General features: G+C 41.1%; 1 protein-coding gene across 3 annotated transcripts in view; it reads left to right on the forward strand.

Annotated features, from left to right (window-relative positions):
• Nucleotides 1-4,557: 4,557 nt before the first annotated feature.
• Nucleotides 4,558-19,147, forward strand: part of TCP11 (t-complex 11) — a 47,718-nt gene continuing 33,128 nt past the window's right edge. The window contains exons 1-4 of one of the 3 annotated variants that reach the window (XM_037843434.1): nucleotides 4,558-4,600; nucleotides 5,143-5,280; nucleotides 8,076-8,178; nucleotides 11,312-11,432. In XM_037843434.1, coding sequence (XP_037699362.1) covers nucleotides 5,157-5,280; nucleotides 8,076-8,178; nucleotides 11,312-11,432 — 348 coding nt within the window. In that variant the 5' untranslated portion in view covers nucleotides 4,558-4,600; nucleotides 5,143-5,156. Of the gene's footprint in view, nucleotides 4,601-4,633; nucleotides 4,748-5,142; nucleotides 5,281-8,075; nucleotides 8,179-11,311; nucleotides 11,433-19,147 lie in introns of those variants that run through there. The other 2 variants (XM_037843433.1, XM_037843435.1) reach the window with 2 other exon arrangements.

Genomic DNA, 19,147 nt, shown 5'->3' on the forward strand with positions numbered 1-19,147 from the left:
GAGAAACGGCCTGTGACAAACTTTGGGTCAAAGTTCCAACTTTGCTCATGCTGACCCCCATCACCTGCCCTAATCATAAAGGCATTCAGACATGAGCTCAACTCCGTCCTGTGATGGCAGAAAAATATATCTGTTGCCAGAAAGTGGATTCTCCAGTGATGAAGAATGATCCTTATTTATGTCTGCATAGGTACATTCTGGGGTCTATAAAGCTTTAATTGTCCCTCTAACTAGTTTTTAAAAAACCCACAAAGAGGCTGCCAGCTTTCCCCAGAGTTTAAAACCAACTGAATGTGGTTCTGTGGAAACTGCTTTAAGTGTGTAACTCGCACCGTGTCCTGGGGCACAAGGCGCGATTGTTTTGGGGATGCGAAAGATGCAGCTCTTAGAAGGACTTTTAAAGTCAGCTTTTGTGGCTTTGGGCTGCTGCTGACCCTAGGTTGCTCTGCAGAGAGGGAGAGAGAATTCCCTCCCTCCCCTCATGCAGGAGCCTGTCTCTGTGTCACTCCCGTGGTGCCACTGCCCCCTGCTGCCACCTGCCAGGTTCAGGGAGGACCCGTGTCACAGGACCCTAAACGTTCTCACTTTTCCCTCGAGCTTTGTCTTTGCTGTTGAAAAGACTTGCAGAAAGCTAAGGATAGAGGAGAGCACAAAGAGAGGAAACATGTCTCGAGACAAAAAGAGTCAGACACTGGTTACTGAGATCCCGTCTAGAGAGACACACTTTGCCTGACTTCCTAGATGTGTGCTGGGGGGTGTGGTGACCCATTTCCCTGTCACTCCTTCAACATTGCTGTCTCCCCGGTTTGTGCCAATTCATTCATTCCACAGATATTGATTGGGTACCTATTATGTTCCAGGCACTGTGCTGAATACAACGTATGCAGTCATTCCTCTCAGAAAGACTACAGTCTCATGGGGGAGTTAGACATTCAATAAAGGTTAACTATGCAAGCAGACATGTAATTACAAACTGTAGTGAGTGCAATGAAGAAAAAGTTTAGGGTGTTGGGAAAGGGTAACAGAACCCTTGTTTAGACTGGGGGGTGGTGGGGGATGGCACAGAAGTTTCTCTGAGGAAATTAAGCCTGTAAACCAGACCTGAAAGATGGGAGGGTCAGGAAGGTGAAAAGGGGTTAGAGGAGAGAGACGCATTCTAGATGGAAGGAACAGCATGTGCAAAGACCCTGAGGTAGGAAGGAGCAGGACCTGTTAAACGCTGCTGGTGGAGTCACATGTGACTGGAGAGGTAGGCAGTAAATGTTACTGCCAGAATCTTCATTGTCCTCAGCTCTCCTTAAAGATCTGTAATAGTTTCCCTATCTATCACAATTCATTTTAAGCTTCAAAGGACCACCATCAGGCTGCCCCCAGGTTACCTCAATGCTTTTCAAACTCCTCTTGGGTTCTGTAAAGAAAATACATTTGTCAAAAGACTGAGGCAAATAGTTTTGACATGCGGTTCTGTAAAGTAAGGGTGGGGGCTGTTATGAAGACAATTCCAGTTTACATGACTCCGAATGGTTCCATTTAAATGTCCCACCCTGTATTTATGTGTCCCCACCACTTTAGTTGACTGTTTATTTTCTAGTATACTCAATAGGCTTGTAGTTTTGGCCTCTATTTAACTTCATCTCTTACTTTTTCCATTCCATGGCCTATCATTTACATTTTTCTTTAGGAAATGTAAATATTTATTTACAATATTAGCTCTTTATCCTGCATAGCTTTATATGTTGTGGAATAAACAGACTACGATATGGGTTCTAGTCCTGAATCTTCCATAAACCAGTGGTGATCTTAGCCAAGTCATTTAACCTCATTGAGCTTCTAAGATGCTTCTTTGTAAAATGCAGTGTTTTAAAATTTTTGTCTTGTTTTAACTAGCGGATCTGTATCCAGGATTCTTGTTCAACTCCAATTCTGTACCTCTTACAGTCATCCAGGAGTATCTTTACATCTTTATCTTTATTCAGCCCTTTCATATCTTTGTGTGTAGGACTGACCTTCTGATTACTATTGCTCTCATGGGGTAGTGTACACAGGACAGTATTTAACAAATGAGAATAGATCTTACTATTGGGCTTGGGTTAAAATGCACATATGTAGGGAAATGGTTATTCGAGGAGTAGAAAACTTCTAATGGCAGCCTAAAATTCCTTTAGACTGTTTCTCAAACAGGGGTATGAACCTGTTTCTCACAGGGGTATACAGAGGTGTTCCAGGGAGGATAGGAATTCTTCCTCCTGGATCAAGAATTTTACTCAAAAAAGTTGTTTGTTTTTATATACATGGATATATTATGAATAGAAGACTTCTTAGCATAAAAGGAGAACCCTGTGGTGGGTGTCTTTAGGCCACACCGCACATGTGAGAGAAAACAGTGCTTTTACTTCTCCCCTTGGGTAGTTTGAGATATACTTTAAGAGTCTTCTAAGGTATGTGGACTTTAATAGGGTAAAGGTGTTGCTACTTAAGAGGGCAGTCACACTAAGTAAGGGACATATGTGGAAAATCCAATTTCCCCATTAAGAGAGTTTAAAGAGAGCCTTGAGGTTGAGGGGGAGCCAGGCTGAAGCACAGACCCATCTCCAAAGTCCAAATCAGCTGCACAGTCTTGCTTAGGACCCTGCCTAAAGCTGGCCTTGAACTGATCCAAACACCCAGAAAATATCTCATCCCTCGCTGATCGCCTGGAGTACTTCTTCTTTGTACCCCACCCCTGGTACTCACCGTGTCATTATATATTAGTTATATTTTCTTGGGTACACAACTTCTCAGTCAGGCTCAGGGAGCTTGTGTGAAAAAAGAAAAAGCACATGATCAAAAGTCAAGACTTTGCTTGCTACTGATCCCCAGTTCACTCACCTATTAATAAGTCCAATAAAACACCTGGCTTGCCGGCTGCACAGGTAGGACTGTGTGCAGAGCATATGGATTTGCAATGTAAAAGCATTTTGTAAATCATTAAACAAATATCGGTTATTATTAACTAAGATTCCAAAGGGAAGGAGGGCATATCTTTCATATCATCTTTCTGTTCCTCTCAACCTCTAACTTTTGCCTAGTTGGTTCTAACAACTATTGATGATAATGATCATGGAATGTTGTACTCGGGCTGACCCTATGGCAAACTGAAATTTTGTCTTTCTCCCCCACTTCCATCCTTTCCTCCTCCTCTGGCTTTAGCCTTCACCCCCATCACCAAGTGCTCCCACCTACTATTTCTCCTTATAGCCCCTCCCAGAGAATTTGGATATGAAAAGGACATTTAAAGAGGCTGTTTAATGTACATGAATGAACTTTAGAGCAATTTCAGGCATCAGCAGGAAAAGTGTTATGGCGATGCTATTTTTATGGGGAAAAGAACATTTTATTTCTCCTAAAAATAAAAAATTTCTCCCAGAAATAAAACGGCCCAAACAAAATTCTTAATTTTTTTAAATAAGAGAAATCATCAACTCAGCCTATCTCCTGATGTAATGATGAAGAATCATATTTGCATTGAACCCTTTACTGAAGACAGCATACAACTTCCTCTCACATCTCCTGAGTTTGGGGAGAAGGCCAGCCTGCTTCACAATTGACATCACTGAGGGAAATAACCAGGAGAAAGTGAAGAGGAACGAGCAGGTTTATTAGTTGGAAATACTCTCCAGCTGAACATAACTTTACTGAGCCATTCCCCTCATATTTGCCTGGGCCTCAGGGTTGGAGTGGATGTTTCTTAAGCAGAAGTGTCCTTGGACCCTGTCTTCCTAATTTTCCCCTTCAAAATCCATGAGTTGTGCAAGACACCTCCACAATCCACACTAACACTGCTAGGGTTAGGATGAGAATTTGGTCAAGGTGGGGTTCTTACAGGTAATACTTTTACCTTTTTTTTTAAAGTAAGCTTTTGTGGTAAGGAATCAAGTCAGAGCAGTAAAGAGGGATGGGAGAGTGTGGAGTGGAAACTTCCTTTTCATTTTTCCATCAAAAGTGCAGGGACTCAGGAGACGGCACTCTAGGTCCTCAATCACTGCAGCTGTGACAGGGAAGACCAGGAGTCAAGAAAGGTCAGTGACTTCGAGCCAAACAGCACTAGGGCAAATCCCCGGGTCACTGATAAGCCCCAGGCCAAGAACTGGAGGGAAGAGCCTGAATGAAACCCGGACTGGCTCCCAGCCCCACAGCTGACCAGCTCGGTTTTCACCTCAGTAAAAAGGGAGACCCGCCCTCCGGTTCCTCCTCTCTATCACAGTGCGCCGAGGATGCCCTCAAGAAGCAAGCCTCCCGGGTGAGGATCTGTGTTTCTCAGGCTCTACCAACAGGCTGACGAAAAACATCAACACCAACAAATGTGCCCTTTTCCCTTCTTAAATATTATTTCCAAGTGGTTTTTTTCTTGGGGGGCAAGAAATACCGGTACCGATAACCGCGTAAGGGAAGGCCTGGACAGCTTCGAGCTCGCGCCAGAGGCACGAGTCCGCGGCTTCCGCCCCGTGGCGCCCGGCACATGACGCCTCCCGTTGCCCCGGAGACGGGCAGCGGTTTGTTTTCAAATTTCCGGACTCTTCTACCCAACGCCCCTGGCGTCGTGGGCGGGGGTGTGTGCTAGGTAGGCCTCGCCGTCTTTGCACGGTCGCCCGGCCCCTCCCCTGCCCTCCTCCCGCCGGCCGGCCGCGGTGGCACCGCCTGGGCCAGGAGGCCTTGCGGGCCCCTTTGCCGATTCGAGAGTGGGCGGCTGGGCGCGGGGGAAAAGGAGGTGAGAGGCTCCGAGCCCGACGCCGTGGGCGCCCCTGCTGCAGGAGCCAAGCCACGTCCGATGCCGAGCTGGAGGCGGGCCTGGGGTGGGAGTTTCGGGCGAGCAGGTCGACTTGTCGTCGAGGTCGAGGAAGGGTCCTGCCCAGCACGGTGGCCCTCTCGAGTGTGGCCCCTTTGCCTCGGTTTCCTTGTTGCGCGCCCAGTGTTCGACCTCTCTGGTTCCCAACCCCCACCCCTCCAGGCTCTCCGGCTACGCCCTGAGGGTCCCTGAAGGCGCTGCCCACCCATCGCCCCCATCCTCAAGCCGGGCGCACCGGGCCGGTTCCCAGGATCCCTCTTAACGGTTGGAGAGGTCCCTCCCCCTATACCAACAGCGTGCCTTTCTCCTCAACCCAGATACCATCAGCAAGATGCCGGACGTCAAGGAGTGTGAACCCTTGAAGGACCCCGGCAATGCAGAGTGCGGGTCCTGTAAGCCCGAAACACCAGGACACACCCAAGAGGACAAGAACGGCCCGAAGGACAGCTCTCTCGGTATGTCGAGCCCGCCCGCCCCTTCTACCGGTTGCGGTTGCTTAGTATGGGTCAGGTTTTAAGGGGTCCCGCGAGACTCGGCATCCCGGCAGTTTTTTCTTTTCACCGCCCCCCTCCCCCCACTTAGTTTCCCTTCTTATCTCCTCCCACCCCAATCTCTACTTTCAGGCTCTAGGCCCCCTTTTCACCAGAAATTCTTTCAAAAAGTTTTTGGTCCTAGAGAAAGAATTGACCCAAGCTTGATTACCGGAATCTGACAAGATTTGAGGCTGAGGTCATTCGAAGCCAGCTTTGTATTCTTGTATTTTGAATTTGGAGGTCGAAAATGATAGACTCCTGGAGTAGATTTTAAAGAACCCAAATGATCCAGACAGGAATTACGTTCCTTCGATGTTTTGTTGACTCAATTGGTAATACTGTGCTAGGCTCATATTCCTTAGCTCTGCACTATAGTAGATGTTCTTTTATGTTCAAATTGGGGCACAAGGACTTTTCCACACTTTATAGTAGGTCAGACCTCCCTGGGACTCACTGCATTTCTCTTATAATAATTTCCAGAGAATTTAATCAATCTGAAGACCTGTCCACATGCAACAACATGATCTAAATTCTTGAAGACTGAAACTGGAAAAATTAGCTCCAGGCCCTGCCACTATTAAGTTGAATTCTCTCTCTAGGTCTTATGGCCACAAGGGGTTGCTGCTGGGTAACAGAATGGCATCAAGTAGGCATATTGGAGTGCTGGGGAATACTGATTTGAAATATTTATTCAACAGATGTGAACCTGATGTGGGGTGACAGTCATTTTTTTGTAAATACAATTTAAGTTCCTCACGTGGTTATTTAAAAGGATCCATAGGTAAAATAACTGTAAAATAAATAACCAAATTTCTCTCTTAAAAAAATTCTTCTTTTTGTAAATTTGAAATTTTATATATTAGATTGGCTTGGTTAAATTACTAAATTATCTGCATTCTTGAAATTTTCTTTGTCTTTGGGATATGTATTTTTTTTCTATTTTAGTTACATAGATTTCTAATTCCTCTTTGAGTCCTCACCTTCCTTAATATTAGAGTGGCATTCTGGAGTTGCTTAGTGCTGTGGTGCTTTTAAGCACCAGACAGAATGATCTTGTCAAGGTAGGCTATGAACTTTGGTTTGTTGTAGTTGTAAAGTGTCTCTATGTACATTATTCCCCTCAGTCCTTCAGTCAGCTGCTGTACCTCAATGCTGATTTTCTCTTAGTTCTCATTTAGCATTAGTGAATTAGTGGTGAGTATATTTACATATTTGACTGTGTTTTGCCGTTTTGGCTGGAACTAAAGACACCAGAGAGTCTGCAGAAATAAAGGGAACTGCAACCCTCCGCTTAAGATTCAGTTCACCTTTATGAACTCAGTTTTTAATTTTGAAGTATTTCAAATTTATTGAAAAGTGAAAAAAAAAATACTGTGAACACCAATTAACATTCTGCCAAATTTCTTTTTTTCCCTCTCTAGAAAAAAATATACTCTCTACATATGTATATATTTCTAAAAGTAAGTTACAGATATGACTTTGCCTGTAAATACTTCATCATATATCTTCTAAGAACAGTGGAATTCTCCTTTGTAACCTATTTTAAAAATAACTTTATTTTTACTTTTTAAATTTTAAGATCTTTCTATTATGGAAAATTCAAACATTTACAAAAGTAGAGAGACTTAGGAGAATGAACTCCCCATTTCCCTTGCACTTGTCTTCAACAATTAGCAACTCATTGCCCATTTGGTTTCATCTGTATCCCCTTCACATACTGGAGTTAAGTAATTTTCTGTGAACAAATTGTGATACTTCATTGAAAGTGAGAGAGAAAATGTGATTTATTGTGTGCTACTTTGTTTTATATACTAAGCAGTCATTATTACCACCTCCTATGTGAAATTGCTATTAGCAAGGTCTTTACTAAGAACTTCAAGCAGTGGTTCCCAAATGCTAGTGCTGGTCTGTGACAAAATGCTTAGCAATGTTTAGTGAAATTACATAGTAAGGATGTTGTAATGAATTTATCCTAAAGTTAAATCAATTCACTTTAAAGAACTACTCTTTATTCTGACAGTATTTCCTGTCAGAATAGGAAGGATAAAATATCCTGTTTTATGAAAATATGATTTTGGTGGTGGTTGGGTGGAATTTTGTTTGTTTATTTGCTGTTTCAGTGTCCATACTTGACAACATAAAAAGTTAGCAACTTGTTAGTTGCTTAAAATAATTTCAGACATTTTATTGGTCTCTGCAATCCTAAAATCTAGGAACTACTGCTTTAGAAGACCAAGGTGAATTTTTAGAGCCATTTGGTAAAATCAAAGTATTATCTGTGGGGAGAATTTAGCTTTTATCGTGTGTAGCATCAGAGGCAGGAAGAGGAGAGTGGGCTCATTATGCCCTTAGATAAATGTTTAATTTTGCACATTGCAAGTTATTGTTTCTTTGCAGCTTTAATTACTGTTTTATTTTTGAAGAGAAAGGTCTTTAGTCAGTTTCACTTTGTTTTTTTTATGAGCCAACTTCTTTGTTCTTCCTTTTCCCCTTGCTGGATGACTCTGAGAGTTTCCAGCATTGTCATGGGGCATAGAGGTTAGAAAACATAAATGACTAGAATGATTAGTCTGTGTAAGATCAGTTTGATGAATCTAACTTTGGGGCCTACTCAGTGAATCTCTGAATAAAATAGAAATTCAGACTTGTGTGGGTTCTCAGTTGACAGCTACTGTGCCTTTTTCCAGAGAATCCATCATATGTTCTTTTTCTCACAGATCTGATGGATACAGTTAACGAAGTTTCCAAGCTGAGCATTGCACATGAGATTGTGATGAATCATGATTTCCACATGGAAGAGAAGGTTTTACCTCCAAATAGGTACAGACTCTTCTGCTTTTCCCATTTTACTCATCCTGGCATAGTTACATATTACAAATGGCTTCTGGCCAGGCTTGAATTAAAGAATTAAATTTGAATTAAAGCCTTAAGAGGTCTTAGCAATTTAAACAGATGAGTAGTAAGTTGTAATTATTAGTATGGAAGGGTCAAGAGGCAAATGTTATTTCACCCAGTGAATAAACCAAAACAGTTATAATTGGAATGTTCACGTGAGGATCCCTCCTAATAATGAAACAGAAATAGGGTGGATTTCAGATCTTCTCCAACAGACTTGGAATAAGTAACCTGTAGTAGCTATCTATTGCTGCATAACAAATTACTCCCAAATCTGGTAGCTTAAGACATTATCTCACAAGTTCTATGGGTTAGAAATATGGGCATGGCTTAATTGCGTGACTCTGGCTCAAGGTGTCTCATGAGGTTGCGGTTGACTGTTGACTGTTGACAGTTGGCCTAAGGCCTCCCTCAGTTTCTTGCCACATCAGCCTCTCCATAGGGCAGCTCACAAAATGGCAACTGGCTTCCTTCACAGTGAGAGAACAAGAGTGTGAGAGACTGTCTAAAATGAAAACCATGGTCTTTTTGTAAATTAATCTCAAAAGTTATATCCCATCAGTTCTGCCACATGCTAATTGCTAGAAGCCAGTCACTAAATCCAGTCTATACTCAAGGGGAGGGGATTATACAAGGTGTGAATACCAGGAAGTAGGGGTCTTTGGGGCCATTTCAGAGGCTGTCTACCACATAGTCCCTAGTAGTTACTCTTTGAAGTGGTCAAAGATTAAACAGGCACAGATGAAAATAATAATTTTCTAATCATGGTGTTTTCTACTCTTTTCCCCTCAGCTTCTTAAATCAACTTACTATTCAGTGACTCAGGATCAAAATTCTGTTCATAAGTAATGCCCATACCCTCCCCAAATCAGGCTTTATTTTAGTTCTATTTTATTTTTATTGACATTGCAATAAGAAAAAATGAGCTCTTCAGTAAGTATGAATTAAATGGCTTTGCTGCTTTATTGGCTGTTACATGGATAAATTTCTTGTCAGAGTTTACATTTTAAAACAGTTCTCACCAGTAGACAAATTAATGGCAGTTTGTGCTTAGCCTACTACCTTGAATACTTCTGTTATTTGGTCACTTGTAGGTATCTATTAATAAAGTGCCTTTCTCTGTCACATTTGCTCCCTTGCTATTCAAGGGATTTGCCCTTACCTCGTGCCACTAGGCATCTATGCCAAGCACAGCTTCTCTGGAAACAGGTGTACACCCAAACCCAGATCTCCTAGCCTCTTTCTCATTGCAAATATGATTTTTGTTGCTGGCAGGGAAGAAGAAAAAAGTGAAACTGGGAGATTGACGGTCTGCTAAAGGGGTGGTGGTGAGGGAGTGGGGGGCAGGGTAGAGGAAATGAGAGAAGGAAGATGTAGCAAGGGAAATGGTACTACTCAAAGCTGGGTTTCAAGTATGGAAATAAAAAAATTATATTGGAGAAAAGATTGAATAGAGTTTGAGGTTATTCATTATTTCATAGATAGTTGGCAATTGGCTTTACCTTGGGCACATAGGGTGGTGTTAGTTACAATGGTAGGTTCCTAAGGGAAATCCCATGTTCAGACATTCTTTCAATAAGTCATTTATTGAGTCCTTATTTGGCAGGCAAAATGCTGGGTGCTAGGAATAGATAAATAGATAGGTAGAGAGATAGATGGATAAAGCTGTCAGGAAGCTTCTGTACAGGAGGCCTCTGAATAACAGACTGGTCAGTTTACTCATAGTTGTGTGTACAGAGTTTATTGAGAGTGCTTGGCTGCCTGAGGAGGGTCAGGGATGACTTGCCTGTGGAGTTAATATTTGAGTTGAGTCTTAGAGGATGAGTAGCTGCTTTCCACGTGGTCTAGGTGAGGAAGTATGCTCCAGGGAGAGAAAGCACCATGAAGGAGGCACAGAGTGGTGGTAGAACATGGTAAGTTATTTATAAGTAGCTTGGGATAGTTGAGCACCAGGTCTTATGAGGCAGGAGGAGAGGGAAGTAGAGCAATATCATGAAGGGTCACATAAGCCATTATTCTGCCAGTGATGGAGAGCCCCAGAAGACTTTAAATGAGCATGATATCATGATCAGAATTGCCCCTTAGAAAAATTATTAATTTTAGAGTGAATTGGGAGCAGTGTGGAGAATAAATCAAAAAGGGACAAAACTGGAAGCAGGGAGACCAGTTAATGGACTATTGAAATAGTCCAAGTAAGGGATGATGGTAGGAAGGGATGGATTCCAGAGATATTTAGGAAGCAGAATTTTTGGACATTGGTGATCAGTTAGATAAATAGGATGAGGGGAAAGGAGTTATGAAAAATTCCCAGAACACATTAGACAGATTATAGTTGGTTACTTCTGACAAGTGAGATTGTTGTATTGGGAGAGGTACTTTGGCTTTTTGTTTTATTCATCTTTGTATTGCTTGTGTGTGTGTGTGTGTGTGTGTGTGTGTGTGTGTGTGTGTGTGTTTTACAAGAGGAATGCATTGCTATATATATATATTTTTAAGGGCAAAAAGACTTTCTGGCTTACGTGATAGGATAGATGGTAATGTCACTGAGATTGGGAATACAAGAGGAACAAGTTTGGAGGGGGTAAAAAGTAAATTGAATCCAGTTTTAGGCCTGCTGATTTGGAGATAACTGGGGACATTCAGATGTTATCAAAGAAGGAAAATTCTTTCTTGGATTTTAAGGATGAAGGAAAATTAAAGATCATCTAGTTCAACACTCTATGTGTACAGACATGGAAACTAAGTCATACATCTAGGCTAGAACCAGAACCATGCTGAAGAATGGTCTTGACCTCTATTCAGGGTTCTTCTGAATGCAGGGGGAGGGTTATTCTGGAACCATGAGGAGCCCTTCTGGGAGGTTTCCCTGATTCCTTGACAACCACGTCTCACCCAAACTTATTGAATTCTGCTGCATTCCAAACATAGTTCTTGGCCTTTCCCTGTCAATATAAGACTTTTATTATATGAAGTGCTATTTGGTATTTAGGAGATTATGACCCCACAACAGTTTTTAGGTAGAGAGAGCAATTTGCTCATTTAACCTTAACTCTTACAGTCTGGAAAGCAAGGTCAAGGAGACAATGCACAACGCCTTTTGGGACCATCTTAAAGAACAGCTATCAGCATCTCCTCCTGACTTCACTTGTGCTCTTGAACTTCTGAGAGAAATTAAAGAGGTGAGTGACTGACCTTCCATTTTCAGACCTGAAGTTCCTAGACATCCCCAGCTCATTGGAATGTCAGTAGCTACCAAATCCTAAGTGGCACACTTTCTTTCTTATGGTCCACGAATCAGTCAGAATGCTAATCAGGAAACAAAAATCACATAGTAGTTGGAACAGGGAAGGTTTTATATTAGAATTATTATAATAGGATTGGAGAAACAAAGGCTTGGCTAGTAAGAAGGAAAGAGAATTCTAAAGAACACTGGAATAGCAGATCTAAGGAACAGCCACTCTCTCTAGGGCCGAGCTTGAACATCTGAGGACCTTGCTGGAGGAGGGGGTAGCTGTGATGCTGCATTAGGGTTGGGAAAGCCATTCACGGGGAGGTGTCTTGCTGGTGGTACTCTGTTACAAAGCCACCCAAGGAGGGCGGGGGAGAAGTTGCTGGCTGCAGTGTGCTGCTGACCACTATGCACAGCAGGAGCTGGGTTTTGGAGAGGCTGTCTGTACTGCAGGAGCCTGTGAGAAACAGGAAGAAAGCTCCTTCCTTTTTTTTTTTTTTTTTGTTATGTAGCAGTATTATTGAGATAAATTCACATACAATCCATCTAAAGTGTAAATTCAATGTCTTCTAGTATATTCACAGAGTTGTGCATAATTACCACAATCAAATTCTAGAACTTTTTCACCCTGAAGAATGTTTACTATGTATGCAGTCCCATGATTCATCCTTTGGCTTTCCTTCTAGTGACATACATGACCATAAACATTCCCTTTCAACCACAATTGCACTCACATATCGTTGTTAGTTACAGTCACTGTAATATGTTCTCATCACCTCTATCCATTTCCAAACATTTCAATCAACCGTGTTACATATTCTGCACAAATTAAGCATTCGCTCCCCATCTTCTGCCCTGATTCTATCTTCTGTTGACATATGTTCTAGATATTAACACTATGAGTTTGCTAGTTATATTGAGTTCATATTAGTGAGGTCATACAATATTGGTCCTTTTGTGTCTGACTTATTTCACTCACTGTCCTCGAGGGTCATCCATGTACACATGTGTTATTACTTCATTTCATCTTAATGCTGCATAATATTCCATCATATGTGTCTACCACATTTTGTTTATCGATTCATTGGTCGATGGACACATGGGTTGTTTCCATTTTTTGGCAATTGTAAATAATGCCACTAAGAATATTGGTGTGCAGATGTCTGTTTGTGTCTCTGCTTTCCGTTCTTCTAAGTATATACCTCATAGTAGGATTGCTGGATCATGTGGCCATTCTATACTTACCTTCCTAAGGAACTGCCAAACTGTCTTCCACAGTGGCTATGCCATTCTCCATTCCCACCAAGAGTGAATAAGTGTTCCAATTTCTCAACATCTTCTCCAATGCTTGCAGTTTTTTGTTGTGCTTAATAGTTGCCATTCTAGTAGGTTTTGTTTTTTTCTCTTTTTTTTTCTAGTAGGTTTGAAATGATATCTTGTAGTTTTTTTTGTTTTTTTAAATTTAATTTTACTGAGATTGTTCACAAACCATGCAATTATCCAAAGATCCAAAGTGTACAATCAATTGCCCACGGTACCATCATACAGCTGTGCATCCATCACCACAATTAATTTTTTTTTCGATTTTTAGAACATTTTTATTACTCCAGAAAAGAAATAAAATCAAAAAAGAAAACTCAAATCCTCCCATACCCCTAACCACCCTCCCTCCATTACTGACTTTTAGTATTGGTATAGTGTATTTGTTACTGTTGATGAAAGAATGTTAAAATACTACTAACTCTAGTACATAGTTTGCAATAGGTATATTTTTTCCCCTGTATACACCTCTATTATTAACTTCTGTCATACATTTGTTCTAGCTCATGAAAGAGATTTCTAATATTTGTACAGTTAATCATGGACATTGTCCACCATAAGATTCACTGTTTTATATATTCCCACATTTTAATCTCCAACTTTCCTTCTGGTGACATATGTGACTCTAAGCATCTCCTTTCTACCGCATTCACACATCATTCAGCACTGTTAATTATTCTCACAATAACGTGCTACTGTCACCTCTGTTCATTTCCAAACACTTAAATTCAACCTAGTTGAACATTCTGCTCATAATAAGCAACCACTCCCCATTCTTTAGCCTTGTTCTATATCCTGGTAACTTATATTTCATGTCTATGAGTTTACATATTATAATTAGTTCATATCAGTGTGACTATGCAATATTTGTCCTTATGTGTCTGATTTCTTTCACTCAATATAGTGCCCTCAAGGTTTCATCAACCCCCCCTTTTTTTTTAAGATGGTTTTGTTCACCCATCATACATTCTGTTCTAAGTAAACAATTGATGGTTCCCTGTATAGTTACATATTTATGTATTCACCACCATCACCACTATCTATATAAGGGCATCTCCATTTCTTCAGTGAAAGAGGAGGAAGTCAGAGAAGGTTAAGAGAGACAAAAGGAAAAGAAAGAAAAAAACATGACAGCTAAAAAGTAACAAAAGGAAAGACAGATTTAAACTAAAATAGAATAAAAGAGTCAGACAACATCATCAGTGCCAAGTCCCTTGTGTCTCCCTCTTATAGGCATTTAGCTGTGGTATATTGCCTTTGTTACATTAGAGGAAGCATAATACAATGTTCTGTTAACTATAGTCTCTAGTTTGCATTGATTGTATTTTTTTGCCAATACCACCTTATTTTTAACATCTTGCAAGGTTGACATTTATTTGTTCTCCCTCATGTAAAAACATATATGTACATTTTATCACAATTGTTGAGCACTTTAGATTTCAGTGAGTTATACAGTCCCAGTCTTTATCTTTCCTCTTTCCTTCTGGTGTCCCATGTGCTCCTAACCTTCCTCTTTCAGATATCTTGTAATTTTAATTTTCATTTCTGTAATAACTAGTGATATCAAACATTTCTTCATGTGCTTTTTAGCCATTTATATATCCTCTTTGGAAAAATGTCTCTCTCTTTTGCCCTTTTTTTAAAACTTTATTTATCAAATAATTAAAAAAAAAACATTTCAAACAAAACAAAGGAATAAAAAAACCAAATAACCTAAAATAATTATGTTGCTTGCAACATGTTCCCACCATGCTCCAAGAAAATTAACAAACCATAGTCATTCCTGAGCATTCCCATATCATTAAGATTACCTTCAATATCTAATCTGTTCTTAATAGATTATTGTTCCCCCTTTACTAGTTGCTGTCTATCTCTAGGTCCCCTACATTCTACAATATAAGACAATTATTTACATTTTTCACAGTGTTCACGTTAGTGGTAACATACAGTATCTCACTTTTTGTGTCTGGCTTATTTCACTCAGCACTATGTCTTCAAGGTTCATCCGTGTTGTCCTATGTTTCACGACCTCGTTCCTTCTTACTGCCACATAGTATTCCATTGTGTGTATATACCACACTTTGTTTATCCACTTATCTGTTGAAGGACATTTGGATTGTTTCCATCTCTTGGCAATTAGGAATAATGCCTCTATGAACATCGGTGTGCAAATAGCTGTTCATGTCACTGCTTTGAGTTCTTCTGAGTATATACCGAGAAGTAAAATTGCTGGATCATAGGGTAACTCGCTATCTGGTTTTCTAAGGAACCACCAGACTGTCCTCTAGAGTGGCTGTACCATTATACAGTCCTACCAGCAATAAATAAGAGTTCTAAATTCTCCACATCCTCTCCAGCATTTATTATTTCCCGTTTGTTTAATGGCAGTCATTCTAATTGGTGTGAGATGATCTCATTGTGGTCTTGATTTGCATCTCCCTAATAGCTAGTGAAGATGAACATTTTTTTCATGTGTTTTTAGCCATTTGTATTTCTTCTTCAGAGAAATGTCTTTTCATATGTTTTGCCCATTTTATAATTGGGTTGTTTGTACTATTGTTGTTGAATTGTAGGATTTCTTTATATATGCAAGATGTCAGTCTTTTGTCAGATACATGGTTTCCAAATATTTTTTCCCATTGAGTTGGCTCCCTCTTCACCTGTTTGACAAATTCCTTTGAGGTACAGAAGCTTTTGATTTTGAGGAGTCCCCATTTATTTTTTCTTTTGTTGTTTGCTTTGGGTGTAAGGTCTAAGAAGTGACCTCCTAATACTAGGAGGTATATCCCTACATTATCTTCTAGGAGTTTTATGGTACTGTCTCTTATATTGAGGTGTTTGATCCACTTTGAGTTAATTTTTATGGAGGATGTGAGGTAGGGGTCCTCTTTCATTCTTTTGGATATGGATATCCAGTTCTCCCAGTCCCATTTGTTGAAGAGAATATTCTGTCCTAGTTCAGTAGATTTGGGGGCCTCATCGAAGATCAGTTGACTGAAGATCTGGGAGTCTATTTCCAAGTTGTCAATTCAATTCCATTGCTCAGTATGTCTGTCTTTGTGCCAATACCATGTGGCTTTATAGTAAGCTGTCTTGGAGAAGGTTCCGTAAGCACTAGAGAAGGAGTATCCTGGTGATTTGGGATGTAATGCTCTATATATGTCTGTTAAGTCTAATCCATTTATCACATTGTTTAGGTTCTCAGTTTCCTCATTGGCCCTCTGTCTGGTTGATCTATCTATCTGAGAGAGTGATATATTGAAGTCTCCCACAGTTATTGTGGAGACATCTGTTGCTTCCTTCAGTTTTGCTGATGTTCATCTCATGTACTTTGGAGCACCTTGATTGGGTGCATAAACATTTATGATTGTTATTTCTTGTTGAATTTTCCCTTTTATTAATATATAGTGTCCTTCTTTGTCTCTTATGACATCCTTGCATTTAAAGTCTTTTTTATCTGAGATTAATGTTGCTACCCCTTCTTTCTTTTGGCTGTAGCTTGCATGGAATATTTTTTTCCATCCTTTCACTTTCAATTTCTTTGTGTCTCTGGGTCTAAGATGAGTCTCTTATAAGCAACATATTGATGGTTCATATTTTTTAATCCATTCTGCCAATCTATATCTTTTAATTGGGGAATTTAATCCATTCACATTCATTGTTATTACTGTGAAGGTAGTTCTTGAACCAGCCATCTTATCCTTCAGTTTTTATTTGTCAGATGTATTTTTTCCCTCTCTCTCTTTATTTCCTTTAAGGTACCCTTGCTAAAATTCTTCAGTTCTGTGCCCTTCTCAGACCTCTCTCTCCTTTCTTTTCTTTTTTTCTCAGCTGGTAGAGCTCCCTTTAGTATTACTTATAGGGCAGGTCTCTTGTTAGCAAATTCTTTCAGCATTTGTTTGTCTGTGAAAATTTTAAGCTCCCCCTCAAATTTGAAGGAGAGCCTTGCTGGATAAAGAATACTTGGCTGGCAATTTTTTTCTTTCAGAATTTTAAATGCTGCCTTCTCACTTCCATGGTGGATGCTGAGTAGTCTTATGTTGTTTCCCTTGTATGTGGTGAATCGCTTTTCTCTTGTGCTTTCAGAACTTTCTCCTTTTCTTCAACATTTGACAGTCTGATCAGAACCTGTCTTGCAGTGGGTTTATTTGGATTTATTCTATTTGGAGTTTGTTGGGCATCTATGATTTGCATATTTATGTTGTTTAGAAGGGTTGGGAAGTTTTCCCCAACAGTGTCTTTGAATACTCTTCCTAGCCTTTTACTCCTCTCTTCCCCTTCTGGAATGCCAAAGATTCTTAAATTGTGCACTTAATGTTGTCTGCCATTTCCCTGCGATCCATTTCAAATTTTTCTATTTTTTTCACCATTCGTTCTTTTGTGCCTTCACTTTCCATCATGCTGTCTTCAAGTTTGCTAATTCTGTCCTCTACCTCTTCAAATCTGGTCTTATGTGTCTCAAGAATCATTTTAATTTGATCAATGGAATCTTATTTCTATGAAATCCGCTATTTTTAAATTTACACTTGCAAATTCTTCTTTGTGCTCTTCTAGGGTCTTCTTCATATCCTTTGTATGCTGAGCCATGATATTGATGTTTGTGAGTACTTCTTTAACAAATTGCTTCAAATTCTGTGTCTCCTCTGGCTTTTTAATTTGGGTGTTTGGATTATCCGTATCTTCTGGTTTCTTCATATGCATTATAATTTTCTGCTATTTTTGCCTCTTGGCATTTGATTATCTTAATAGGGTTCTTTTAGGATATGCAGGCTTATTTGAACACTTAATCTGTAATTTGACAGAGCTACAGCTTGGTGGAGTGCACTTTCCCTCACCTATCAGCAGATGGCACTCCTGAGCCATCTCTTACCCTCTGGCCAGTTCTCCCCAACTTCGTCTATGCACTAAGTAGGGGTCTAAACTACGTGGAAGTCCTGTTAGTGCACCAGTTTTCTGTGTGCAGTGGGGGACTGGCAACCCTGTGGGTGGGGCACGTGCCCTATGCAGTTTGGCAAGGAGAGCACTTCAGGACACAATGATTCCAGCCTTTCCTGGGGCTGCAGGTGGCATACCCTGGGGCTGCAGACCTGTGTTTCTCCCCCTCCAGTTCAGATGCCCCGCAGTACCTCTCTGCAGGGCACCCATGGGTCCCTGGGATTAGGGGAAGGTTCCTGACACTTCCATGCAGCACCCCTGCCTCTAGGCTATGCACACAATGGGCTTCCGTGGAGGAAGAGTAGACACCTGTTCTAGTTTGCTAATGCTGCTGGAATGCAAAACACCAGAAATGGACTGGCTTTTATAAAGGGGGTTTATTTGGTTACAAAGTTACAGTCTTAAGGCCATAAAGTGTCTAATGTAAGTCATCAACAATTGGGTACCCTCACTGGAGGATGGCCAGTGGTGTCCAGAAAACCTCTGTTAGCTGGGAAGATGCGTGTCTCGCTTTTGCTCCAAGGTTCTGGTTTCAAAATAGCTTTCTCCTAGGACATTCCTCTCTAGGCTGCAGTTCCTCAAAAATGTCACTCTTAGCTGCTCTTGGGGCGTTTTCCTTCTCTTGGCTTCTCTGGAGCTAAAGTCTGCTTTCAACGGCCGTCTTCAAACTGTCTGTAGCTACTCTCTCAGCTCCTGTGCGTTCTTCAAAGTGTCCCTCTTGGCTGTAGCAAGCTCACTCCTTCTGTCTGAGTTTATATAAAGCTCCAGTGAACTAATTCAGACCCACCCTGAATGGGTGGGGTCACACCTCCATGGAAATTATCCAATTAGAGTCATCACCCACAGCTGGGTGTGTTGTATCTCCATGGAAACCCTCAAAGAATTACAATCTAATCAAAGCTGATACATCTGCCCACACAAAATTGCATCAAAGATAATGGCATTTTGGGGGACATAATACATTCAAACTGGCACAACACTGTTGCAAGCCTGCTGAATCCCAAATTCCCTCAAGAAAGCTTTCGGCCGCAGCTCTGTGAAGCGGTGTCTCCGAGCCAGCTGCAAAGACGGTTGCACAAGGCATAGAAAGCTACCCCCTTCTGTGCTCGTCTGCCTGCTGCAGTGGCCAGCCCCTGACATGGGGGCTCTTGGCCACAGGTCCGCTCATCTGTGGCTCTGGCTGCCCGTTCCCTGGCGGCTTTCCGGGCTGAACACTCAGCTGTCTCCAAACGCAGCCTCTCAGTTTCTCCAAGTATACAGTCACTATGGGTGCAGGAATCCCTGCCCAGCCAGTGGAACCCTGGAGGTGCTGCTGTGGAGCACTTTCTGTCCTTTATCTAGTGTTTTTCACGGAGGAGAGTTTTGCGCTCTCCCCTAATCTGCCATCTTGGATCCCTCCTCTTTTGCACT

The sequence above is a fragment of the Choloepus didactylus genome, chromosome 7 (genome assembly GCF_015220235.1).
Source record: "Choloepus didactylus isolate mChoDid1 chromosome 7, mChoDid1.pri, whole genome shotgun sequence".
Lineage (NCBI taxonomy): Eukaryota > Metazoa > Chordata > Mammalia > Pilosa > Megalonychidae > Choloepus > Choloepus didactylus.